Source organism: Myxocyprinus asiaticus, chromosome 49 (assembly GCF_019703515.2).
Source record: "Myxocyprinus asiaticus isolate MX2 ecotype Aquarium Trade chromosome 49, UBuf_Myxa_2, whole genome shotgun sequence".
Taxonomy (NCBI): domain Eukaryota; kingdom Metazoa; phylum Chordata; class Actinopteri; order Cypriniformes; family Catostomidae; genus Myxocyprinus; species Myxocyprinus asiaticus.
Genome location: NC_059392.1, coordinates 11,249,924 through 11,277,477, shown reverse-complemented (window position 1 = coordinate 11,277,477; position 27,554 = coordinate 11,249,924). Strand labels below are relative to the sequence as shown.

At 42.9% G+C, this 27,554-nt stretch overlaps 1 protein-coding gene across 4 annotated transcripts in view; it reads left to right on the top strand.

Moving 5' to 3' along the window:
* Nucleotides 1-26,783, top strand: part of LOC127437969 (CUGBP Elav-like family member 5) — a 322,934-nt gene extending 296,151 nt beyond the window's left edge. For all 4 annotated transcript variants that reach the window (XM_051693154.1, XM_051693153.1, XM_051693152.1 and 1 more), the window contains exons 8-12: nucleotides 5,426-5,638; nucleotides 14,367-14,453; nucleotides 14,708-14,851; nucleotides 17,752-17,918; nucleotides 24,025-26,783. In XM_051693154.1, coding sequence (XP_051549114.1) covers nucleotides 5,426-5,638; nucleotides 14,367-14,453; nucleotides 14,708-14,851; nucleotides 17,752-17,879 — 572 coding nt within the window. In that variant the 3' untranslated portion in view covers nucleotides 17,880-17,918; nucleotides 24,025-26,783. The remainder of the gene's footprint in view (nucleotides 1-5,425; nucleotides 5,639-14,366; nucleotides 14,454-14,707; nucleotides 14,852-17,751; nucleotides 17,919-24,024) is intronic.
* The last annotated feature ends 771 nt before the right edge of the window (nucleotides 26,784-27,554 follow it).

The following is a 27,554-nucleotide window of genomic DNA, read 5'->3' as shown; positions in this document are numbered from 1 at the left end:
CCAACCCTTACAAAAAATCTAAACTAGCCGCAAACTTGCCGCAAATTTGCTTGCTCGTTATTTTCACTTGTAAATGAGCTTGTGATTTGCAGCAAATGTTTGCCAGAAGTTTGCAGCTCTTCACTGGTAGTGGTGAACCTCTGGCAAAACTTTGGCAACAATGGACAATTTGCTACATGTTTGACGCAAACTCATTTGCATGTGAAATTATCAATGTCGAATTTGCGGCAAATTTGCCATGAACTCTCAATTTTTGTAAAGGAAGGAACTTAGAAGAAAATGTCCAAAATATGGTATTACCATGGTACCTTCTCTAAAAAGATGGTAATAGCGTGTAAGTTTTATGCAAATCTTGAATTAACTTAAAAACTTTCACATATTGAGATATATCACTGTTATAGTGATATTTAATGAAGATTTGCTAGTTCCGAACATTTAGACACAGCAAATTTACAATGAAAAAGGATTTGATGTCACATATAACAAATATAAGATGTTGGTTACCAAAAGACATTCTGTTTGTAGCATTATGTATGGTTTCAGTATCCATTCTGAGAAACCTAAAAACCTGGCCATCATCAGCCACAGGTATTGAAATGACATACTTTGAGGGGTTTAAGGGGGGGCTAGGAGGGGCATTGCCCCCCATGATTTTCTTTGTGCCCCTCCAGAAACATCTGACATCCCCATCCGCTCTGATGAAGATCGCATCTTGGCGTTTAGGAGTGCAGCTGAGGGGTTAAGAGCGCGCGCCGAAAACAATGGTGCGGCCGCTCTATTAACAGATGTAAAGCACTTAAGCGTGATGGTGCATACACACTCAGCCAGATGGCGCCCTCTATTAGCGGATGTATCGGTAGCATGATGCATGGTGATGTTTTTCCCACTTTTTTTCCCTGTTTCTTTTTTATAAGAGTAATGTTCAGCAGGTGCAAGCTCTTGAGCTACAAAGTGCTCAAAGTCGACAGCACGGCAGTCTAATTGTCAGTGCCTGGATTAAATGGCTTGAAACTGTGCATCAAGGTTGGTTGCATTTTTTGTCTCTGCCGTTAAAGAGAAAGTTCACCCAAAAACAAAAATTCTGAAAATTCATTAACTCTGCCTCATCTTGTTCCAAACCTATATGACTTATAGGACTCACTATCCCTTTAAATTCATGCCCTGACATGGGCTTGAGTGGTTTAGCGAATGGAGATGTGTCACTGCCAGATGAGTCGGTGCTCTTTGGTAAAGCATATGCCGGATGGTTCTGTTGTGTTTAAAGCCCCGGACGAAGTTAATGAGGTGTCAGGTGCAGTATTTGTGAGGCATCCGAGAGGCTCGGAACATGATGGGGACGGTTGAGTTCACCTTGTGTGCCTTCATGGTCATAAAACCCATTGACTTTGTTCTCTGTCTCATGGGGCCTGTGATATAGAGATTGTGCTCGTACCAAAGCTGAAAGCATGTTGAACCGAGCAGCTGCATAAAGTTGTGTCACCTTGAAATGTTTGATTCCATGCTGGTGGCTTATCAATAGCCAGTGGTCAAGTGTGGAAATATCACATGGACAATGTAGTAGAACAAGGTTTCGATACCTGCCAGAAAAGCATTTATAGCAATGCATTTCAGACTGGCAAAAATATACATTACCCTGCTGAGAAAAAAACAGCTGTTTTAAGCTGGTCTAGATGGCCTCCCAGCCTGGTCAAGATGGTCTGACAAGACCACTCTAAAACCAGCAAACAAACCAGCCTGACCAGACTGGGAGACCAGCTAAGACCAGCAAAGAAGTATAGGGTAGTTTAAGCTGTTCTACATTTGTTTGATAAACAATTTTGATTGTGCATTTGCCACTTAATGTTCAATGTATAATCTGGGCCCTGAAGGAAAACCAGAAACTACATTATACCATGGCAAGCCTCTTCATAAATTCAGATTTAAATAAACATGAGCCTCTTGATTTAAAAAATATGGATGTAATGGGAGTTTGTTATTGTGATTGGTTTGGCTGCAGTGCTAACCAATATGGTACCAGCATTCCTTGTTGATTTCAGGGTGTAATTTGCATAATAAATCCTTTTGGTGCATATGGTGAGCCGTTCCTCACTGTAGTCACCATCGGGTGCAAATCAGCACAACGCACCGAGGGCAGATTGTGGTAATGTAAATCCAATTACACTTCCCTAACATGAAATAACAGTATCTGCAGAATACTCTACAACTCATAGTGCTCAACAGACTAACAGGGGTGACAAATACAAGATTTGTTTATTAACAGATGGATCCATTCTGGACTTTTGAATTGGATGCCAAAATAAACTACATCTGGAACAAATTATTGCACCACACAGAACCACAGATGGAAGTGTTGATACAGTACATACTTTGGATACACTAAGAAACATATATTCATTAACTTAATCTGTGAGTTGCATGCTATACGCCAGTGCGTGGGACCATGGGTCCATAGAATAATTAATTGAAGACATTTTTACATTCTACTGCTTTGACCTTTCCTTTAAACACATTATGAACACATCTGTTCAAAACTTAGTGAGGTTCTTACCTGGACAGAATTTGAAAGCAATAGTTAGTTTACTCATCTTTATGTTGTTCCAACCCCAAATGACTTTCTTTCTTCTGCAGATCACATAAGGAGAAATTTTAAAGAATATCACGATGACTCATTTCTATAATAGCAATAGATAATGCCTCACTTTAAAGCTTAAAAAAGCACTCAAAAGTGTTATAACAGTAGTTCGTGCGACTTATGCGTCATTTTCCAGTTTTACTAAATGCATACGATCACCTTGTATGATGAACAGACCAACATTTAAGTCGTTATTCTCTCTCAAGTCAAATCATTGATCAACTCATGCAAACAAAACCCAAATTAAATATAGCAACATGTCAGTAACATCAGACCTCATTGGTTCTTGCGTATCTCGTGAGTGAACGTCATGACACAAGAATCAATGAGGTTTAATGTTGGTGATGCATCACTATATTTGATTTGGGCTCAGTGAACATTTTGATAAATTATTTGATTTGAGATTAGAGCTTACTAGAGTGTCCTGTTGTTAACTAAGCAACATGCTCACATCAAACTCGCGGAAAACCGTGAGTCGGATGGCTCATTCAACTTCAATTGCTATATACACCAAAACTTTTTTCCTTGTGGTTAAATTGTGCAAACTTCACCACACATTATTTTGCATGCAAATGAGGTTTGCAGCAAACTCAGACTACAGCAGATTTACCACTACCAGTGAAGAGCTGTAAACTTCTGGCAAACATTTGCCAGCTATAGCTGCAGGCAAAGCTCCAAAAAGGGCCGGGCACTCCAAACCGCAAGCAAAGATAAAAGTAGCCCCTAACTTAACCCTTTTCCTAACCGTAAGTGGAAGTGGTGCCCCCTTTTAGAGTTGGCGCAACCCCCTTTTGGAGTAACCCCGCACACTTTTGAAGATTCCGCCCCTATTTGGAGATCTCCGGCCTGCAGCTATACCTACTTGAACAAATCGCAAGCTCATTTGCATGTGTAAATAATGAGTGGGAAATCTGCGGCAAGTTTGCTACAAGGTCACAGAACAGTGCACACATTCCCATGTGAAGTATGTCCAAGAATGTATTCGTACTACTCACCTGCATACCTAAAGAACTTACTTTCTTTAATTGCTGAGAGTACGTTCTTCATCAAATGCAGTACATACTCTGACAGTATGGGAATTCGGACACAGCTAGAGCATTTGTTTCTAAGATCGGTAAAATATCTCCACCCCCATGCGTTGGTCCAAATAGGGAAGATCTGATCATTTGTAAGCATAGATTAAGCACTGCACTGTGAGCAAACTGTAAAAAATGCTTCGGAATCATGATTTCTTTTCATGAATACTAACTTTTCCAGAGCTAATTCTATTGCGCACACTGAGTCCTATCATTTGTCTTGGCTTACTGGCTTTCTTTGATGACTACTGAATCATCATTCGTCAACCAGAGCATGATCTGAGCTTCTATCACCAATGAGCTTTTCTAACCTTCCTGTGGGCTGAATCCTACCGTCAGTATTGAGCTCTTCGAAACTGTCACATCACAATGATAGATTCACTACATTATAACAGCACGCAGCTGGTGCGCGGCCCGTATGTGTGGTCGGTTCGGTTGAGGCTGCCTGTCGGACATCCCCGAATGCACCCGGTCTCCTGGGCTCTGGGAGGAATAGGGCAGAGGCGCCATCTAATTCATCACTGTGGCGTGTGGGAAGCAAACAATCGCAAAAAAGCTTAGCAACAGGAAATACCACAAACGAGACTAAAAAGCTCTCCATGGCCCACTGGAATTCCCTCATGTTATAACAGTGAGAGGCTTGAGTACAGTATTGGGAACCTTTACATTCAACAGAAGCCTGAGTCAAACTTTGTCATGCTGGAAGTGAATTTTGCAGGGTGAACTCACTTAGCTAGATCTTTGACTTAGGACCTGTTTACACCTGGTATCAAGATGCAGTTTGGATTCAATCTCAAGTGGTCAAATGAGACACATTGGCATTTACACCTGGTAGTAAAACTCGTCTTTGATTTTGTGACTACATACATCATTTACTATGTCAGTGCATTACTGCATGTTTATGAACCACAAAAAAGTCAAAATTCACAAAAAGATTGGCGTGCCGATTGTCAGAATTAGACTTGAACTTTAATCCAAGTAAATGAAATAGATTACTCTAGATTTGACTAATAGATATAATAATAGTTAAAAGATCAAGAATAGACTTTCCAATTTTGTGTGCAATATGCATCAGATGGTCAGCGAATTGACTGTGGGAGGTCTAAGACTGTGGCTTTGAGTCTGAGACTAGGTGAACAGTGCTGCGATCTATTTGAATCCATCAGTCATATTCCTTTAAGGACTTTTCTATATAGGGTCTTTTTCACCAGACTGTAATTGAGGCATGCTGAGGGTTTCCATGACAACAATTCTTTATGTCCAGCATTGTTCATGACTACAGATTGAAATGATATCCTATGGGAACAGTTTGCCAGTATATACTGATGCACGGCCACAGCTCAGGAACACTTAGAGACTTGGGATCTAATACATGGCCATTGTCCTGACACGTATTATTGCTTGGGTCTGTTTAACATGATTCACTTGCAGATGGTCGGAAATTATTTTTCTAAATCCTATAAAGTTAGAGTTGAAATATAGTGTTAAATAAGTATGAAAAGTATTTGGGTAACTCTTCTCAGTAACCCTAATTAATAAGTTATTAACAAAAATGATGTAATACTTAGATCAACCACAGAGTTCTATTGTAAGCTCGTAACTGTCAAACTGTCCAATCATTTTATTGGATGTATTTACAAAATGTGGGAAATTGTAGACATTGAAACAACTCAGTTTGGCTAAGATACTCTCTGTGTTTATTTTCCTTGCTCTGCAGGCCTCAGCTCACCTCCTGCAAACCTCACCACATCAGCCGTCCCTAGCATCGTCACTCCAATCGTCAACGGCTTTACCAGCATCCCTCACCAGCCCAACGGACACCCTGCAGTGGAGGCTGTTTACACCAACGGTCTGTCCCCCTACTCCACCCAAAGCCCCACGGCTGCCGACACTCTACAGCAGGCCTTCACCGGGGTGCAACAATATACAGGTTAGGTTCACAAACAGTTAATAACAACTAAACAATTACATGAATGTAAGCTTTCGTTCATACACATGAATAAACGAATATATAAACTCACTGACATTTTACAGTGGTAACATCTCTATTCAGTGTTATAATCTGAAACCAGCCAAAGCTGGTTTGCTGGTCTTCGCTAGTATCCCAGCCTGGTTTTAGAGGGGTTTAGGTACTTTTCAGCTGTGCACAAGTTTGGTCAGGGGACCAGCATAAACCAGCTAAGACCATCTTAAACCATTTTCAGCCCAGCATATTAATGCTGTGTTCCATTCAAGTCGGTTGTGGGATATTCCTACTTGACATCTCCGATCTCTGACCATAAAGGCATTCCATTGCCAGACCCTCGGAAGATGATGTGTAAGGAAACAGTTAGCTTAGCAGGTGTTCCACTGTCACCAGAGACATCTCCTAACAACACAATTGACAAACAATGCTGCAACGCTTGCATTTGTGCTACAGGTGTGCGATTATCAAAAGAGAGTATAATTTACCATGTTTTGAAAACCTGTCTCTGCAAACATTTGTTAAACAAGTTTAAATATAATTTAATTATAATTTATTATAATTTCTAATTTAATGTAGGAACTTTGACTCATTTATCGATAATATTTAAAGGTGCACTCAGTAACTTTTGTCTATGTATCATCTTGGACTTACACTGACACTTAGCAGCTTGGATGCAACATCGAAATCGGAGTTCAACATTTTCGCACGCATTTCCAAGTTGGAATTTCGACTTCAAGAGGCGTTCCATTGCACTTTTCAAAATAGGAAGTTGAAAAATCTGATTTTCCGAGTTGAATGAAATGCAGCATAACTTAAGCTGATTTGAGATGTTTTTTTGATTTGTTTTGTTTTTTAGCAGGGTTAAAGGAATATTCTGTGTTCAATACAAGTTAAGCTCAAGCGTCAGCATTTGTGGCATAATATTGATTACCACAAACATTTATTTTCACTTGCCCCTCCTTTTCTTTAAAAAACGGAAAAACCTGGGTTACAGTGAGGCACTTACAGTGACGTGAAAAAGTATTTCCCCCTTCCTGATTTCTTCTATTTTTGTGTATTTTTCATACTAAATTGTTTTAGATCTTCAAACAAGATATAACATAAAATTAAGGCAACCTGAGTAAACACAAAATACAGTTTTCAAGTTTTTTACAGTTTTATATATATTTAATTGAAGCAAAAAAGTTATCCAACACCTATATCACCCATGTGAAAAACTAACTGCCCCCTTAAACTTAATAGCTGGTTGTGCCACCTTTAGCAGCAACAACTGCAACCAAACTTTGGCAGCGGGGACGTGGTCAAGCATCTCTCCGGAGAAAGAGAAAGCGGTAAGGGCGCTTACACCTGAGCTAAATTATGTCTAACACCTGTCTCTAATTTCAGTGAGCACGGGGAGAGCAGCATAAATAGAGCGACACAGCACTTAGTCGGGGAGAGAGACTGGACACGACAGAGCCTAGCCAGAGCAAGGATTTTTAGTAGTGAAAGTTTATTTGTGAAAGCAGTGTGTGATAGTGTTTAGCTTAGTGCTTAAAGGAAAACTGTAAAGTGGTGTGGCGAAGAGGGAAAAATAAAGCCTCACCGTAAGAAGGAAAACTGCTTCTCGCCTCATCTTTTACACTGGTGCCGAAACCCGGGACATTGAAGTTTGGGTCGAAGATGGATGGAGGTCGTCCCGTAGAGTCCTCCCAGTTGGCAGAGATCCTCCAAGCCCTCGCCAGCCTACATCAGAGCCACCAACAGACGCTGCTTGAGCTCCGACAAGATCAAGACCGCCGGTTTGTCGAGCTCCTGCATGCTCAAGCCGAGGACCGGCAGGCGATCCGGAGCCTCCTCAGCCAGGAGGCGTCCTCAGCCGCGACCCCGGACACTCCCACGCCGTTACCCCCGCCAGCATTACAGAAAATGGGGGCAGCGGACGACCCTGAGGCCTTCCTGGATTTGTTTGAGCGGACCGCCAAGATCTGGGGCTGGCTGCTCGGCCAATGGGCAGCCCGACTGATCCCACTATTGTCCGGGGAAGCTCAGCTCGTGGCTCAACAACTGCCAGCGCTGAGCCTCCTGGCCTGCGGAGATTTAAAAAGAGCCATCTTGCAATGAGTTGGTCGCACTCCGGAGGAAAGTCGTCAACTCTTCCGGAGCTTGAAGTTGGAGAGCTCCGACCGCCCGTTTGCCTTTGCCCAGCGGCTCCGTGACGCCTGCCGAAGATGGCTGCTAGCGGGGGATTGCGACGTCCAGGGAATTATCGACCAGGTGGTACTGGAACAGTTCACAGATCGATTGCCAAAAGGGACGGTGGAGTGGGTCCAGTGCCACCACCCGGCGTCGTTGGAGGAAGCTATCCGACTTGCGGAGGACCACATGGCGGCAATCCCGAGGGTGGAAGAGCCCTCCTACATTTTCTCTCCTCCCTCTGTTTCTTCCCCCTCCCCTCTCTCTCGTCTGCTCTCTCTCCAGGTCCCGTTCCTGCCCCACGCGGACGAGGAGGAACTCAGCCCCTGAGACCAGTTCCCCGGGTGTGGGAGGCAACACCTTCCCCTACTCCAATGCCCCGCCACTCTCCCCCTCAGGGGGGGGGCGCCCGCCGACGCAAGTGCGGGCGTAGCGCCTGGGCCGGCCTGCTGGAGGTGCGGAGACCCGAGCCACTTCCGAGATCAGTGCCCTCTGATGGAGCTGGGGACGGTGGTGCGGGTCTCTGACCTCCCACAGGCTGCCCCTGATCGGGCCGGAGCGTATCGGATACCGGTAAGTGTCAAGGGGGGTACTCACCAAGCGTTGGTGGATACCGGTTGTAATCAAACCACTATCCACCAACGCCTGGTTCAACCCGAGGCATTGGTCACAACTAAAACGGTGAAGGTGAAATGTGTACATGGGGATATTCACAAGTATCCGGTGGTGACCCTGACAATTAAATTTCGGGGGAAAAAGCATAGAGTGAAGGCCGCGGTTAGTTCCCGCCTCACCCATCCGCTGATTTTGGGGACTGATTGGCCTGATTTTAGAATTTTATTAAATGGAATTTGCGCGGATGGGTCCTGTATGAAAATAGGGAGATGTGTGATGTGCGATGCTCTGGCAGGGGAGGCAGAGCCGGGGCCGTCCTCGACAGCTCCATGTCATGATGACGAGAGGGGGGGAGAGGCTGCAGCCACTCCCCTTCTCAGGGAATTCCCTGACGGGGATTTCCCTTTGGAGCAGTCACGAGACGAAACCCTCAAACACGCCTTTGACCAAGGTAGAGTCATCGATGGTCAATGACTCCAGCCTGATATCGCCCTTTCATACCCCTGTTTTGCAATTATAAATGAGCGGTTGTATCGAGTGACACAGGACACTCGGACCAAAGAGGATACAACCCAACTTTTGATTCCAAGGAGCCGTCGGGAAATGGTATTCCAGGCAGCTCATTATAATCCCATGGCGGCCACCTAGGAGAAAGGAAAACACTGAACCGTCTAATAGCCCGTTTCTATTGGCCGGGCATTGGCGGCGATGTCCGCAGGTGGTGTGCGGCATGCCGCGAATGCCAGCTGGTTAACCCACCGGCCACCCCAAAAGCGCCATTGCGCCCTCTCCCTCTGATCGAGGTCCCCTTTGAGAGAATTGGAATGGACCTCGTCGGGCCATTAGAACGGTCAGCACGCGGACATCGCTTTGTATTGGTCCTAGTGGACTATGCAACGCGATATCCAGAAGCAGTGCCTCTTCGCAACATCTCAGCACGCAGTGTTGCAGAGGCACTCTTCAAAATAATCTCCCGGGTGGGGATTCCGAAAGAAATCCTCACCGATCAGGGCACAACATTTATGTCACGGACACTACACGAACTGTACGAGTTGTTAAATATTAAATCAATTCGCACCAGTGTATACCATCCTCAAACGGATGGCCTGGTGGAACGATTTAATAAAACCCTCAAAAACATGATTCGTAAGTTCGTGCACGATGATTCTAGAAATTGGGATAAATGGCTCGACTCCCTGTTATTTGCAGTACGAGAGGTCCCGCAAGCCTCCACAGGCTTCTCCCCATTCGAGCTGCTATATGGGCGACGCCCACGCGGCGTGCTTGATGTATTGCGAGAGACCTGGGAGGAAGGACCTTCAAACAGTAAAAATGAAATTCAGTACATTCTTGATCTTTGGGCAAAACTCCACACTTTGGGGCAACTAACACAGGAGAATTTGCTCCAAGCTCAAGAACGTCAGCGCCGACTGTATGACAGGGGAACTCAGCTAAGGGAATTTGCACCGGGAGATAAAGTACTTGTATTGCTTCCCACATCGAGCTCTAAATTACTCGCCAAGTGGCAAGGACCCTTTGAGGTCACACGACGAGTGGGAGATCTCGATTATGAGGTTAAACGAACCGATAGAGGGGACGCTCATCAAATATACCACCTCAATCTCCTGAAATTGTGGAGGGAGGCGGTTCCCGTGACGTTGGCTACGGTAGTTCCCGAGAAGGCGGAGCTCGGACCGGAGGTGAGTTCATAACATAAACATTTCACCCCAGTCATTTGCGGAGACCACCTCTCACCGAGCCAACTCGCGGAGGTTGCTAGGTTGCAACAGGAGTTTGCAGATGTGTTTTCCCCTCTACCGGGACGCACAAACCTCATCCATCACCACATCGAGACCGAGCCGGGGGTGGTGGTACGTAGCCGCCCCTATCAATTACCCGAACACAAAAAGAAAATTGTTCGGGAAGAATTGGATGCGATGCTTAATATGGGGGTAATAGAAGAATCCCACAGTGATTGGTCCAGCCCAGTGCCTAAGAGCGACGGGTCTGTGCGATTCTGTGTGGATTATAGGAAAGTCAACGCGGTGTCTAAATTTGATGCATATCCAATGCCTCGCATTGATGAGTTGCTCGATCGGTTGGGCACTGCTCGTTTTCATTCGACATTGGATTTGACGAAGGGTTATTGGCAGATCCCCTTGACACCAATTTCCCGTGAGAAAACCGCCTTCTCCACACCGTTTGGATTACACCAATTTGTGACACTTCCGTTCGGTTTGTTTGGAGCCCCGGCTATGTTTCAGCGTCTCATGGACCAAATCCTCAGACCGCATTCAGCTTATACCGCTGCCTATTTAGATGACATCATCATTTATAGCAATGATTGGCAGCGGCATATGCAACATCTGAGGGCGGTTCTGAGATCGCTGCGCCGAGCGGGACTCACAGCGAACCCGAAGAAGTGCACGATTGGACGGGTGGAGGCACGGTATCTGGGGTTCCACTTGGGCCACGGGCAGGTGCGTCCCCAAATTGACAAGACAGCGGTGATTGCGACCTGCCCGAGACCCAAGACCAAAAAGGGGGTGAGACAGTTCCTGGGGCTGGCTGGCTATTATAGAAGGTTCGTACCTAATTATTCGGACATCACCAGCCCGCTGACTGATCTCACTAAAAAGGGAGCTCCAGATCCGGTCCAGTGGATGGAGCAGTGTCAACGGGCGTTCACGCAAGTTAAAGCTGCACTTTGCGGGGGGCCGCTTTTACATTCACCTGACTTCTCTCTCCCTTTTATTTTACAGACAGATGCTTCAGACAGGGGGCTGGGGGCCGTACTCTCGCAGGTGGTGGAGGGGGAGGAGCGCCCGGTGCTGTACATTAGCCGTAAGCTCTTGTTAAGGGAAACTAAGTACAGCACCATGGAAAAGGAGTGTCTCGCCATCAAGTGGGCGGTCCTCACTCTCCGATACTACCTGCTGGGGCGGGCCTTCACCCTCTGCTCGGATCACGCCCCACTTCAGTGGCTCCACCGCATGAAAGATACTAACGCCCGGATCACCCGTTGGTATCTGGCTCTTCAGCCGTTTAAGTTCAAGGTGGTCCACAGACCGGGGGCGCAGATGGCTGTCGCCGACTTCCTTTCCAGGAATGGGGGGGGAGTGGTAGGCAGGCCGGATGCCGCCCCGGCCTGAGTTGGGCGGTGGGGATATGTGGCAGCGGGGGCGTGGTCAAGCATCTCTCCGGAGAGAGAGAAAGCGGTAAGGGTGCTTACACCTGAGCTAAATTATGTCTAAACACCTGTCTCTAATTTCAGTGAGCACGGGGAGAGCGGCATAAATAGAGCGACACAGCACTTAGTCGGGGAGAGAGACTGGACACGACAGAGCCGAGCCAGAGCAAGGATTTTTAGAAGTGAAAGTTTATTTGTGAAAGCAGTGTGTGATAGTGTTTAGCTTAGTGCTTAAAGGAAAACTGTAAAGTGGTGTGGCGAAGAGGGAAAAATAAAGCCTCACCTTAAGAAGGAAAACTGCTTCTCGCCTCATCTTTTACACAAACGCTTCCGTTAACTGGAGATCAGTCTTTCACAACGCAATGGGGGAATTTTGGCCCACTCTTCTTTGCCACAGCATCTCAATCGGGTTCAAGTCAGGACTTTGACTAGGCCACTCCAAAACTTTAATTTAGCTTATTTTGAGTCATTCAGAGGTGGACTTACTCCTATGCTTTAGATTATTGTCTTGCTGCATAATCCAGTTGCGCTTTAGCTTCAACTCACGGACTGATGACTGGACGTTCTCCTTTAGGATTTTCTGGTAGAGAGCAGAATTCATGTTTCCCTCAATTATTGCAAGTCGCCCAGGCCCTGAAGCAGCAAAGCATCCCCACCCCATCACACCATCATACTACCACCATCATGCTTGACCATAGGTATGATATTCTTTTTGTGGAATTCTGTGTTTGATTTACGCTAGATGTAATGGGAACCCTGTCTTCCCAACAGTTCCACTTTCGACTCATCAGTCCAAAGAACATTCTCCCAAAAGGTTTGAGGATCATCAAGGTGTGTTTTGGCAAAATTCAGACGAGACAGTGTTCTTTTGGGTTAGCAGTGGTTTTCGCCTCTCCACTCTCCATGGGTGCCATTTTTGGCCAGTGTCTTTCTGATAGTGGAGTCATGAATAGTGACCTTCATTGATGCGAGAGAGGCCTGCAGTTCCTTGGATGTTGTCCTTGGCTTTTTTGTGACTTCTTGGACGAGTCGTCGCTGTGCTCTTGGAGGAATTTTGAAAGGTCGGCTACTTCTGGGAAGGCTCTCACTGTAGTTCTTTGGAGTCCCAGAGACTTTGAAATAGCTTTGTAACCCTTACCGGACTGATGTATTTCAATCACCTTTTTTCTCACCATTTCTGGAATTTCTTTTGGCCTTGGCATAATGTGCTACTGGGTGAGACCATTTAGCCAACTTCATTCTATTTAGGTGTTGATTTGATTGAACAGGGCTGGCAGTAATCAGGACTGGGTGTGTGTAGTCCAGCTGAACCACATTATGAATGCAGTTTCATAGATTTGGGGAGGGGGGGTATACACATGCCCAGTTGGTATTGGATACATTTTTTGCTTCAATAAATAACATTATCATTTAAAAACTGTATTTTGTGTTTACTCAGATTGCCTTTGTTTTATGTTAGATTTTGTTAGAACTTTTCAAACAAAAACAGAAGAAATCAGGATGGGGCAAATACTTTTTCACAGCACTGTTGAATGGAAGTGAATGGGGCCAACTTTTGAACATTAAAATATTCACTTTTTCAAAAGTATAGCCACAAGACATGCACAATATGAATGTAAATAGGATTTTAGTGTGATAAAATCACTTACTAACCTTTTCTGTGTAAAGATATAGCCAATTTTACAACTTTGTTGCCATGATGATGTAATGTCAACAAATCCTAAAACCCTTAAATGACTGTAAAACTGACGATTTAAACAACTTTACAGTTCAAATAATACAGTAGTTTTAACAGAAGAATTAATGTAAGTGCTTTTATAAATTTATAAGCTTTACATTTCTACATTTAATAAACCCTCCAAAAATTAACAGGCCACATTCACTTCTATTGTAAGTGTCTCATTGTAACTTCGATTTTTGCTTTTTTTGTTAAGGAACATTTCTTTAACTGCTAACATTTTTATTAATAGTAGCGCATGCTGCTTATACTGCTTATATTTTGTTTAATATTAGGGTGTGCTGCATATACTGCATATATCTTGTTTAACACTAGCATGTGCTGCTTATACTGCTTATATTTTAATAGCGTGTGGCCTAACGCTTATACTGCTTCCATTGTGTTTAATACTAGCATGTGCTGTTTATACTGCTTATATTTAATACTAACACATTCTTCTTATATTGTGTTTAATGCTAGTAAGTGCTGTTTATATTGTTTAATACTAGCATGCTGCTTATACTTCTTATATTGTGTTTAATATTATCATGTGCTGCTTATACTCTTTATATTTTGTTTAATACTAGCATGTGCTGCTTATACTGCTTATATTATGTTTACTAGCATGTGGTGTTAATTCTGCTTATATTTTATTTAATATTAGCATTGCTGTTCATGCTGCTGATATTGTGTTTAATATTAGCACGTGCTGCTTATACTGCTTATATTGTGTTTAATGCTAGTGTGTGCTAAAAAATGGATGGTTGTCTTTGACCATCCATGCATCAGTTTGTTGATTTTTATTTATTTTTTATTTTATTTATTTTTTTAACGCTGAAGTGTGGTGCTGGTAATGAGTCGAGTAGCCTTGTTCAATGCTGTATCACATAAATCCATCCTGCTCACACATTTTTTATATTTATTTATATATATATATATATATATATATATATATATATATATATATATATATATATATATATATATACATACAGCCATCTACCCAGCGACCACACTGACCCCTATTGGCCAAAGCTTGCCACAGCCACCACAAGTCATTCAACAACAGCAGCAGAGAGAAGGTGAGGGTGAGAGATTTTTATTTGTTTTACTTATAATTGTCTCTGCATATTAAACTGGGATAGGAAAATGTATTTTTAAAAATTACACGTTGTAAGCATTAATTTTTGCATTCAGATATTGGTGTTTCAGGTGTCTATTTTGTATTCAATGGACAAAATGGAGAAGAATGGGATAATGGAATGAACAAAATTGGTCTTAAAAATGGAGTGTGTATCATAGTGAGATGGTGTGTATTAATATGTTTGCGTTGCAGGACCAGAGGGCTGCAACCTCTTCATCTACCATCTGCCACAAGAATTTGGCGATAACGAGCTCATGCAGATGTTCCTTCCATTTGGAACAGTCATCTCTTCCAAGGTCTTTATGGACAGAGCCACCAACCAGAGCAAATGTTTTGGTAAGGCATCAATATAGCACTGAATGTACACTCACCAAACTCAAGGAGAGAAAACACGTTGTTATCAGACAATATAAAAATTGTTACCAGTTGTCGATCAATATGGATTTTTTTTTATGGCTGATGCCGATATCTAGATAGCAGAGTGGCTGATGACCGATTCTGCTGTACACAATACACTTGCCATAGATGTGGCTGTCTTGTCGGGCACTTCTCATGCACCTTATAGTCTAGCTGATCCCACAAAAGCTCAATGGGGTTAAGATCCATAACACTCTTTTCCAATTATCTGTTGTCCAATGTCTGTGTTTCTTTGTCCACTCTAACCTTTTCTTTTTGTTTTTCTGTTTCAAAAGTGACTTTTTCTTTGCAATTCTTCCCATAAGGCCTGCACCCCTGAGTCTTCTCTTTACTGTTGTACATGAAACTGGTGTTGAGCGGGTAGAATTCAATGAAGCTGTCAGCTGAGGACATGTGAGGTGTCTATTTCTCAAAGTAGAGGCTCTGATGTACTTATCCTCTTGTTTAGTTGAATATTGTTGGCCTTCCACATCTCTTTCTGTTCTTGTTAGAGCCAGTTGTCCTTTGTCTTTGAAGACTGTAGTGTACACCTTTGTATGAAATCTTTCAAGCATTGTATAGCCTTCATTCTTGTCTGAGTTTCTAGAGAAAGCTGTTTCTTTTCCACCCACTCCTCTTTCTTATATTTCTATTAATCAAAAGCAGTGTCTCAAAATTATCGGTTTTCGTTTCTGCTCTAAAGTGACGTCACTTTAGAGCAGGCCTCGCCCACGACTGGTGACGGACTCCACCCTATTATCATAGATCCTCCCCCGAGTGATCTACGCACAGTCCGCCATTTTTTTCCACGCTGGAGCAGCTACAGTGGGAAGAATAATGTCTCAGCGTCAGAAGTGTTCTGTTGTTGTCTGTAAAAGTGAACATAAGAGTCTTCATGTACTCCCAGCATCAGAGCCACTGAAGACGCAGTGGACAAGTTTTGTTTTTGAAGCAAATGTGCCCCAAAACATACCAAAATTCGTGTATGCTTGTTTAAATCATTTTACACCGGACTGCTTTGTGAATGAGGATCAATATTGTGAACGTTGCACGGGAAAGGACGAGTCGGGAAGCTCAGACACCGTCAAAGTAAGGCTTTTATTTTCTGCCCTCTGCACAGCCTGTACACTCTCTCTAGTGTTTTCCTGGGTTCACTCAGATAGCTTCACCAGTAACAAAAACTCTCCATCAACATAAACTTCTTAAAAGACATGCAGCTTTTTGACATTCAGGACACACGCCAACACTGGACTGACGTGTCGTTCTCTCTCTGCTTCTGACAGTGGCGTGGCTGTTTGTATGCCACTCTCCCCAGCTTACTGGAATTAGAGACAGGTGTTAGACATAATTTATCTCCAGTGTAAGCATCCTTACCGCTTTCTCTCTCTCCTGACGGGCGCTCGACCATGCCCCCGCTGCCACAAATATATAGCAGAAATTCTCAAGCATGGATCAGTACCAACTGTTCGTGTTCCAGCTTTAGTATCGCACTTTATATTTTGTTAATGTTTGCAAATCGCCTTTCCGAATGTGCTTGTTGGCTAATGCAGCTAAAGTTACCATTGTCTCTGATTGTATTCACAGAGAACAGAGCTATGTCGTTATTTTTCATTTTTAACCCGAAAACGCTTACTGTCAGTTACCATTGTCTCTGATTGTATTCACAGAGACCAGAGCTATGTCGTTATTTTTGCATTTAAAGAGACACACACGAAAACAGCATGTTTTTGATTCCACCTAAAAAGAGGCATTTACAACATGGTATAATAAATGATCCGTGGGGTATTTTGAGTGGAGTAATTAATCTCTGGTGGGGGCAGAGGAAGAGATGGAGCGTTGGGACTTGGCTCAGAGCACTGACATACATAGATTCCCTATTAAGTAGCCTTGTGGCTATATCCCCCCCACACTTCACCTACACACAGACTCACTCCTCGCAAAGATACAGCCTTAAAATGGGGGCAGCTGCAGGCACAGTTAAGGCACCTCGGCCACTTCGCTCTCATGTGGTCGATGACCAAGGAAAGTGCCTGCTGTTTTTTACAGTTCATGGCTGGTTCCTTATGACACCCGTAAAGCCAGGAAAAGTGCATCCAGTCACCGAAGTCACACTTCAATGTGGGTTTTTGGTCACTGACTTTCAAGGCTTGGCTTTTAAAAGCCATTGGGTTTTAACAGGAAGCTGGGGTTGTGGTGGGGAGGAATGAGGTTTGCATGCTGTGGGTGGCCCCGTTTCACTGTCCTATGGGGCAATTTGTCCCTGTTCTATACCACCAATGGCTTATATATGCTCATATGTAGCCCACACAGTTGCATATATAGTGATTTTTGTATTTGGCCTTTTTTTCCAAGTCAAAGAGGCGAATTCACTAAACAGTTGCACAACTTTGTGTGCTGTTTTTCTTATTCACTAACCACCCACAATCCATTTAACCAGGCGCTAAATTAGCTGAAATATCACTCCAGCGTATTTATCACTCCAGCATCCACACTAAAACATTTTTGATTGAAAACGTGTCTTTTTCTGTATGCTGTGGCCTTCCATCCACACTGAGACAGCGTTTTTGACAGTGAAAACTGAGCTTTCCGAAAACACTGTCCCAAGTGGGTCAATTTGAAAATGCCGTCTTCATGTTGTAGTGTGGACAGGGAAAACTGAGATATCTAAAAACGATGACGTATTTGTTGTCATGTGACGCAGTAATTTGATCCATTCAACCCAAAATAATCAATTTTGTAGCGGGGTTGTTGTGCCTGCCTTTCATTTCCTTTTCCGCTATTTGTGAAGTGAAAACTAGCTTAGACCTCCCCAGCAACGTCTTTTCTTTGATTTCTTGCAGGTTTCGTGAGTTTCGACAACCCAGCAAGTGCACAGGCTGCTATCCAGGCCATGAACGGATTTCAGATTGGCATGAAGAGGTTGAAAGTGCAGTTAAAACGGCCGAAGGATGCGAGCCGCCCATACTGACAGGGCCCAATCAACACAGGGCTCTCTGCAACAGCACAGGTACCAATGTTGGGTGTAATTTGATTACAAAGAAATTAGTTACTCTAATCCAATTACTTTTAATTTAAAAGCAGTGTAATGCATTACATTTTAAATTCTTGTAATCAGATTACAGTTATTTTCAAATGTTAATTATTTTTCAGTCCATTACTTGGGTTACACATTTCTAAAATTAAATTATTTATGTAGAATACATTTTAAATATGAATTATGTTAAGATGTACGTCTGTTTGAGTTTTTGTGAGAGGTGAAGGGTGTGAGCACCCTAATGAGTCAATGTAAGGGAGAAACGTGTGATGCTAAATGTATGACTTGCGTGTGACAACGAACGCGGAAAAATAATTACACTTAATAAAAAAAGTGTTTTAAAAGTAACTTAAAAGTAAAGGACTTTACCGATGGAGTAATTAGTAAAGTAATAATCTGATTACTAGTGGTGGATAAAAATATTGATTTTCTGATGCATCGCGATCTTCATTTGAACGATCTCGATATCGATTCTTCAATGCCAAGATCGATTTTTTACTCAATGTGCAACACTCAATTTTCACGCTATGCAACTAAAATTTAGATATTTGGCAACTGGCTGGTAAATGTTTAGATACAGTATCACTCACCAGTGATTGTGTAGTATAGTGGTGGAGTATACAGCAGCAAGATCCTTTCGATGCGTGTTAAGAGTAAAAGTTGTTTAGTGTAATGTGTGTCCAAAACAAGATCCACATGACCCATTTGTCATTGAATAATGTTTCTTTTAAAACCGTTTCTGTTTTCTACAGTCAGTTGTTGATCAAAAACAACAAAAAATAAACATTTAATTCTAATCGTACATGGCACAGATGAGATTGTTATGCTCAGAGGAAGAAAACGACAGAAGGGGAGAACCCAAATGCAGGTTTATTAATAGACACAAAGAAAATGCAGTTATTCACGGAAAAACTGAACTGGATACAAAAACAAAGATGAAGCTAAACGAACAATAAAGGCAATACAAATACTGGAGATATCTACTTGAAATCTATCACAAGACGGAATGGCGAGAACATGTGAAGTCCAAACAAGACTAGACAAAGAATGAGAGCCTGAGGTGAGTATTTATAGTGTTCGTGATGACATGATTAATGGAGATCAGGTGAGCATAATTAGTGTTCAGGACAGGGAGAGAGGGAGCAGAGACTGATGAGGGCCTGACAGTATGCCCCTCAAGGCAGCTCCCAAGGAACGGAACAACCGACGTCATGGGTGGAGCAGGACGATTTGGGTGTTGACGGTGGAACTGCGTGAGGAGCGATGGGTCCAGGATGTCATGGCGAGGTACACAAGATCGCTCCTCCGGACCATACCCCTCCCAGTCAGTGAGGTACTCTAACTGAACCTGATGACATCAGGAATCCAGGATGGTCTGGACAGTGTAGGCAGGACCATCCACTAGGAACAGCGGTGGGGGGTGACTCCTATCAGTCTCTATGGAGGAGGGAGAGTGAGAGGGCAGGTGAGGTTTGAGGAGGGACACATGAAAGGATGGAGAAATACGATATTGTGCAGGGAGTGTTAAATGGTATGTGACAGGATTAATTTGTTTATTGATAGTGAAGGGGCCAATAAATCAAGGACATAGCTTTTTGCATGGGAGTTTGAGACGGATATCCCTGGTGGATAGCCACACCTTCTGCCCAAGATGGAACTGAGAGGTGACAGAACATCTGGTGTCAGCCTGGATCTTTTGGTCCCAGACCACATGTTGAAGATGGATGTGGGCGGTGTTCCAGAGCTGTTTGCTGTTCCAGAACCAATGATCTATGGCAGGGACCTCTGAGGGCTCTCTGGACCAGGGAAACATTAGGGGTTGGTAACCAAGGACACACTGGAAAGAGGTGAGACCAGTGGATGGATGTCGAAGGGAGTTTTGAACATACTCAGCCCAGGGTAGGTAGAATTTCCACTCATGTTGGTTGTTGTGTCAGTAGATACGAAGAAAACGACTTATCTCCTGGATCTTTCTCTCCATCTTGCCGTTGGACTGGGGGTGGTATCCTGAGGAGAGACTAACAGAAACACCCAGGAGGTTAAAGAAGGACTTCCATACCCTTGAAATGAACTGGGGCCCCCAGTCGGACACTATGTCTTCAAGTATCCCAGAGTTCCTGAGAATTTGATGGAAGAGTGCCTCAGCAGTTTCCATGGCCGTGGGAAGAACCTTGAGGGAGATCAGTCGGCAATCCTTTGAAAATCAATCTACTGCTACCAACACGCAGGAATACCCTTAGGAAGGAGGAAGGATGGTGAGGGACTGGAAGAGGCAGCAGTTGGTGAGGGACTGGAAGAGGCAGCAGTTTACCAGCTGGAAGACGATGAGGCACTTTGGCTATGGCGCAATCTGTGCAGGAGCAGATGAAGTTGGTAACATCCTGGACGAGTTGAGGCCACCAGTACCTGTTCCGGGCTAGGGCAAGGGTATTGGTGATTCCTGGGTGTCCAGATCCAGGAGATGATTGAGCCATTTTAGAAGTGTGGACAAGCTGCTGGAGTAGGTTCAAAAGAAGTTATAGTCCAGGCAACTTGACTATAAAAGATGGGAGTATAGGTTCTGGTACAGGAGTGGACTGGTCAGGTGAGTGTAGTCGAGAGAGAGCATCGCCTTTGATATTTTTTGAACCTGGACGATAGGTGACAGAAAAATTTAAATGGGTGAAGAATAGGGCCCATCTTGCCTGTTGGGGAGTGAGATGTTTTGCAGATTGTAGATATTCCAAATTACAGTGGTCAGTGATGACAGTGAAGGGATGAAAAGCACCTTCCAGCAAGTGGCGCCACTCTATGGCCAACATCGTAATTTTTTTCTGCTGGAGACAGCTTCTTTGAATAGAATGCACGGGGATGTAATTTTAGGGGGGGTCTCCCTGGGGTCGCCCTGATGCTGAGAATGTATGGCCCCAACTCTAGTGGTGGACACATCGACTTCTACTATGAAGGGAAGATCGGGATTTGGATGCCTGAGGATAGGTGCCGACATGAAGGAAGCTTTCAATTGCTGGAAGGCCTCAGAAGCTTGTGGTGACCAAGTGAAGATCCTAGGTTTACCCTTGAGGAGGCTGGTGAGTGGTGTGACTACCGTGCTGAAGTTCCGGATGAAACGTCGGTAGAAGTTTGCGAAGCCGAGGAACCTCTGCAATTCCCTTCAAGGTTGATGGTGGGGTCCAGGTAGTCATGGCCCGTACCTTGGATAGGTCCATCTGAACACCATGGGGTCTGATGATGTATCCTAAAAACTGCATGAATGCTTGGTGAAAGAGACACTTCTCAGCTTTTAGGTACAGACAATGATCTTGAAGGCATTGCAGGATCAGCCTTACATGATGGACATGTTCCTCTAAAGAGGGGGAGTAGATGAGTATATTGTCGATGTACACCAAGACGAACTGATGGAGAACAACTCGGAAGATCACATTCATGTAGGACTAGAAGACTGAGGGGGTGTTGACCAGTCCATACGACATGACCTGATATTTGTAGTGGCCGTAAGAAGTGATGAATGCGGTCTTCCACTCATCGCCTTCTCGGATGCGGATCAAGTTATATGCACTGCGAAGATCAAGTTTGGTAAAGATGTTGGCCCCTCTCAGTTGTTCCAGGGCTGTAGGAACTAAAGGCAATGGGTACTGGAACGTCACAATGATATTATTAAGTGCACGGTAGTTGATGCAAGGTCAGAGACCTCCATCCTTTTTCGCTACGAAGAAGAAGCTGGATGTGACTGGTGATGTGGATGGGCTTCTATGTACTTTTCCGTAGCTTGTTGCTAAGAAATTGACAAAGGGTAGACTTTACCTCTAGGGAGAGGGATGCGAGGAAGGAGGTCAATGGCGCAATCCCAGGAATGATGCAGAGGATGTTGGGAGGCTTTCTGTGGGCTAAACACCTCAGCAAAGTCCAGATAAGCAGCAGGGATGGAAGTCTCAGATGGTGAGTAAGGGCTTTCAGTTGTGGTGGTGTGGCACAGGAGGGGTTCAGGATGAAAACGAAGAACAGGCATTGAAAGGCACCGTGAAAAACAGCATGAGCCCCAGGCAGTTACTTCATTTGTGGACCATGATATGACAGGATTGTGGTGGATGAGCCAGGGGAGACCTAGGAGAATGTCTGGTTTAGAGTCGGGGAGAATGAGTAAAGGCAGGGATTCTGTGTGGAGAGCACTGATCTGGATGGAGAGGGGTTCCGTTTGGTGGCTGATATAACCTGAGCCGATAGGTTTCCCTTTTACTGAGCAGATGGGTAGGAGTCTTTCTACCGGCTTGATCCAGAGGTTGAGCCAGTTGAGGAGTAAAGGGCGAGATGCCTGCCAAACCACAGTCAAGAAGAGCATGAACAATGTGGGAAGAGGTAGCAGCTTTTATGAAGATGTCAATGTAGAGTGGTTTTCTGGATACAGGTTCGCAAAAGATGGAGCTTACCAGCAGCCTGGGAGGATGGATGGTGCAGTTGGTGACATGGTGGTCCACAGCTCCACAATAGAGGCATAGGTTGTTTGTGATCCTCCTTCGTTCAGCCAGTGTCAGATGAGCAGAACTCACTTGCATATGTTCCTCCTCCTCAATTTGAGAAAGAGAGATGGGTGGAGGTGTGTAACCAACTCTAGTTGAACACTGTTTGAGGCGTCGTTCTACGCGGATGGAGTATTGAATGAGGGCTTCCAAACAACGTGAGTCATCAAACCCAGTGAGAATATTTGAAGAGATTTATTCATACCCTTTCGATAGTGGATGATCAGTGCTGGTTCATTCCAATGGCTGGATGAGGCTAGCATGTGGAAGCGTAGAGAATATTCAGAAACTGACAAATTTCCCTAATTGAAATGGCTCAGTTGCTCACCAGTGTGGAAATCCCCAGCGGATGGTTCGAAAACCTCCTGGAAGTGCGCTGTGAAAGCCCCAATGGATTGCATAATGGAGCCTCCCTGTTTCCACATCGCGTCTCCCTATTGAAGAGCTTTTCCGGTGAGGAGGGAGATGAAGCAATCCTTGAGCGGTCATTGGGAAAATCACTGGGGTTGTGTCTCAAAAGCCAAGGAATACTGGAGGAGAAAACTGCTGCACTCCTCTGCAGTGCCAGAGTAATTAACGGGTGATGCCACTGGACTGATTAATGGAGGATGGAGCGGCGGAGCCGTTGCGGGCGCTGTGGTAGTTGAAATAGAGTCAGAAGCGACGGAGAATAAGGCGATGCGCTGAGCATTCACGAGTTTATCCAGGAGAATCCAAATTTCATAGAGCGTCCCCTCGTGTCACTGGAGCTGATGCTCAAGTTCAGATAATCACTCGATGTGATATGCTGCTTCTGCTGGGTTCATGTTGTGGAGGATCTAGTCTTCTGTTATGCTCAAAGGAAGAGACGAGAGAAGTGGAGAACCCAAATGCAGGTTTATTAATAGACACAAAGAAAACATGGGTATTCACAGAAAAACTGAACTGGATACAAAAACAAAGATGAAGCTAAACAAACAACGAAGGCAATACAAATACTGGAGATATCTACTCGAACTCTATCACAAGAAGGAATGGCGAGAACTTGTGAAGTCCAAATGAGACTAGACAAAGAATGAGAGCCTGAGGTGAGTATTTATAGTGTTCGTGATGACATGATTAATGGAGATCAGGTGAGTGTAATTAGTATTCAGGAGAGTTGGAGCGGGGAAGAGAGGGAGCAGGGACTGACGTGGGCCTGACAGAGATAAAGCCATTCTAGTCTCTCTCGTTAACATGTGCCTATTTACAAATGCTCTTTACAGAAATGCTGGTTTTGTTAAAGAGACAGTACCGGTTTTAGCACATTTTCAACAAATCAGTGTAAATACTTGTAAATAGTGCAAATGCAATTAAACAATAAACATGTAACAAAAAATAATATATGAAATGTATTTATTGATTGAATACATGGATTTGTTCACATTGGATTTCAGTGTGTGTGTGTATATATATAATATATATATATATATATATATATATATATATATATATATATATATATATATATATATATATATATTTCTATAATTGCTAGATAGTTATTATATAGAAATATTTTCTGTCTTTTTTTTTCTCTCTTACAGGATTTGAAAAGTGAAATCTCTAAAGGAATTTAAAATTTTCTTTAAAAACAAACCAGAAAAACATGAATGGATTTTTTTTGAAGACATATCAGAATTTATTTTATGAAGATGTTCAGAACAGAGGAGGGTTGCAGGTGAACAGGCACCCATGGACAAAACCACAAAACTCGGCACAGCGTACGAAAGACATGAGGAAGTTTTCTCAAAAGACTTGCTGAGCTTGAATCGTCAGTCAAGCAACAAACAAAAAGAAAAAAAAAAAATGAGCAAGAACAACTTCGATTTCTATATACATATTATACACACATATGCTATTTAAAGGAAGAGATGGCTATGGCTTTTATTACACTGGACTAATGAGGGTTAAACTTGAAGACCAAGGAAAACTGCAGTGGAAAAAAAGGAGCTCTTCTTGTCCTGCTAGCGGACTCTCTTTATTTCTCTTTCCCTCCTTCCTTTCTTCTGTCACTGTCTCTCAGCAAATGCAGGACTTTTCTGTGGTCACCAAGGTTTGCATACCCTCAGTGAAACTGATATGTCTTTCACCCCCAAGGGACCAAAGGACCAAACATTTTTATTCCTCAACAGAAATATATAGTATTAATATCAATACTAATACTACAAACTACTACTAACGACATGCGTTTAAAGAAAAAAAAAAAACATAATTATTCGCTTCAGGTCAGAAGAGGAAAGGGATTTTAATTTCTTTTCCTTTTACATTTATAGCTACTGGGTTTCAGAATATTTAAACAAAATATAAAAAAAAAATGAAGAAAAAAAAAGTATTTTAAAAGCTATACTATTTTAGTGGAGTAGAATATGTGGATTGGAGATTGTTAGGAGCATGTTCAGGCATTTTTCATTCATGAAGAAAAAAAAAAGGTTGAAGAGGGGTGGGTAAACTGTACATCGTCCATTGTCATTTTGCTCTGAGGTTGCTCAGATGTCAGAAATAGGCTCACATTCCAGAGAACAAATGCTGAATATAACTATATATGCATGTTCAAAGTATTGCTGGTTTAGCAAAAAGCAAAGACTACATTGGTAGTTATTCAGTACACATACAATAAGCAAACATATTTATCAAGAAAAGCTTTACTTATCAAGCAGAATAAAGTACCTGTGAACTGCAATATTACAGCTGTAGCCATTGCACAGGTAAATAATTACAACAAAAAGAACAACAAAAAAATACTGTTAATGCTCGTCTCTTGACAGGGGATGGGAAATATTTAATAATATTTATTTTTACGCTTTAGTTTAATTTCTAGTTTGACTTATTGAGGTCTAAAGTGTATTACTTTTTGTTTATTTTGTCTACGAGCACCATGACTGTGCCAGCCTGATCTCATGAAAAAAAAAACGTGACTGTGGCGATATTTTTAGCAAAATTACATTTACATGGTTCCTTACATTATCGCAGGAGTTCTGAGGTGAAATTACCACTGAGTGGCAATTAAAACAAGTAAAATTTTCTCACAAACAGATGAGGTTTTAAAAGTTAATGCTCTATCGAATTTTAAATCAACAAAACCCAACTACCTCCCTGCCCTAAACCTTAAACCTAAACCTAACCGATAGAGTCGTAAAAAGCAACGCGTGATGTGAAAAACGCAATTGCTGAAGCAACCACGTAATTTTTCGGTGCTTCTATGACACTTTTGGCTCAGGTGTCGACTTGCATGATCTTCAGGATTCATACCCAGTCCTTAGTCTTGCAAGTGCAAAGCTCTATCAGTTGAGCTACCACACAATTTGAACGTGTTCGAACAAGCTTGTAAATGTAGTTGGTTATGTAATGCAAAAATTAAAATGTATCACCTTACAAGTCATGCGCTATAGTAAACGTGTGTAAATATCAAGATGACATTTTGTGAGAAACAGAACGAAAAATGTGTTTGTGAATTGATAATCTGCAATTTTACTCGTGATTTGTGTGAGAGGGATTAAAAAAGTAATGGTTGAAGCACCTCTAGTGTTCATTTCACCAGGAAATTACCACGATACGTACATTGAACCACGCAGAATTCATTTTGCAAAAATGTTGATATAGTAACGTGATTTAGCGAGACCAGGTCAGACTGTGTTTTGTAAGTATCGCTCAACTTCACCATACCAAGAGACCAGCAGAGCTTTCATATCATTTCATGAAACATCTTTCAAGAACATCTGTTTACTCAACCTACATTACCTGTACATCAATTTAAACACATGAACACAACGGTTCGTGCCAAATGGTAAATATCAACTTATAAAGCACATTGGTAAATAGACCAAGCCAAGCAGTTGCAAAGATATATAGCCTTAAACCCATAAGAGGTTAAATACAGTCCACAAAATGCCCTCATTAGGGACCCTATTGAGGGGATACACTTGTTATTGCTTACAATTTCTGAAGCACATCAGAATTTTATGGGGACCATATTGCAGCATAAATCAAATAATTCAAATGGATATTATTGCATCGGAAGCATGCACAATCGATTGCACGTTGACATTTCCCATGGGCATCTGACAAACATAGTTCACTTTTCAAATAAATATGTTTAAGATACATAAAATGGAAGTGCTGGAAGACTTGTCAAACAACCATAAACTTCCCTTCAACTCAGATGCAAGCAGGTTGAATCCACAAATAGCTCATATTTCCAACAATACGTATCTCAGGCTGGTATGGATTAGCAAGACACTAACTGTCTACGAAGGCCTAATGAGCAGCCTGTAAAAGAGCTTACGAACAGCTTGCAAATAGGAGCTATGGGGGTGGGGGGGGGGGGGGGTTACATTCTGAGCAAACTGTTCCATCAATAAAAAAGGCAAGGAGTCTGACATTATGGTGTACTTAACCGCAGCTGTTGGTTTTTTCTCAGACAAGCCACAAATATACTCGACTCTGAAGCACTTGTGTTTAGGGGAACGAGACTGACAAGAATCTTAAAGACCCCATGACATCAAAAATGTAGTTTTGTGGCCTTTATTCCATGTTTTTTGCTTTGAGGTCATCTATATGCTAGTGAACTCCTAAAAGTTAACTAAATTACCTTCTAGCAGATACTGTATATGCACATTTATAATTAGCAGTCTTTCTCTTCAGTGACAACGGACCAAAAATATTGATGACTTCTCTCACACTACAATTTTTTGTCCAATCAAATGCTCTCTAGAATGAGATTGCCCCTTCCCCTAATAACACCCACCTCTGACTAGCAATTCAAGTATTTTTCCATTAATTGAACTAAACCATTGAACCAAACCTGCCAGCTCCGAGGTGAATCACACCAATTTAAAACAACCCCAGAAAAAGTATTTCTGCGCCACCAATCAGAATTGCAAAAATATATATATATATATATATTTTAAACTGCTTTCTGAATATGCGTCCCATCTGCCATAGATCAAACAAAGAGAAAGTCCCGCCCCCTACTCATGGCATTGGTTGAGTAACATTTTTGGGGCGAGTGGGTCACTCAAAACAAACAGAGCCATTTGTATTGCGCCACAGAAAGACAGTGCCTACAGTTTTTTAG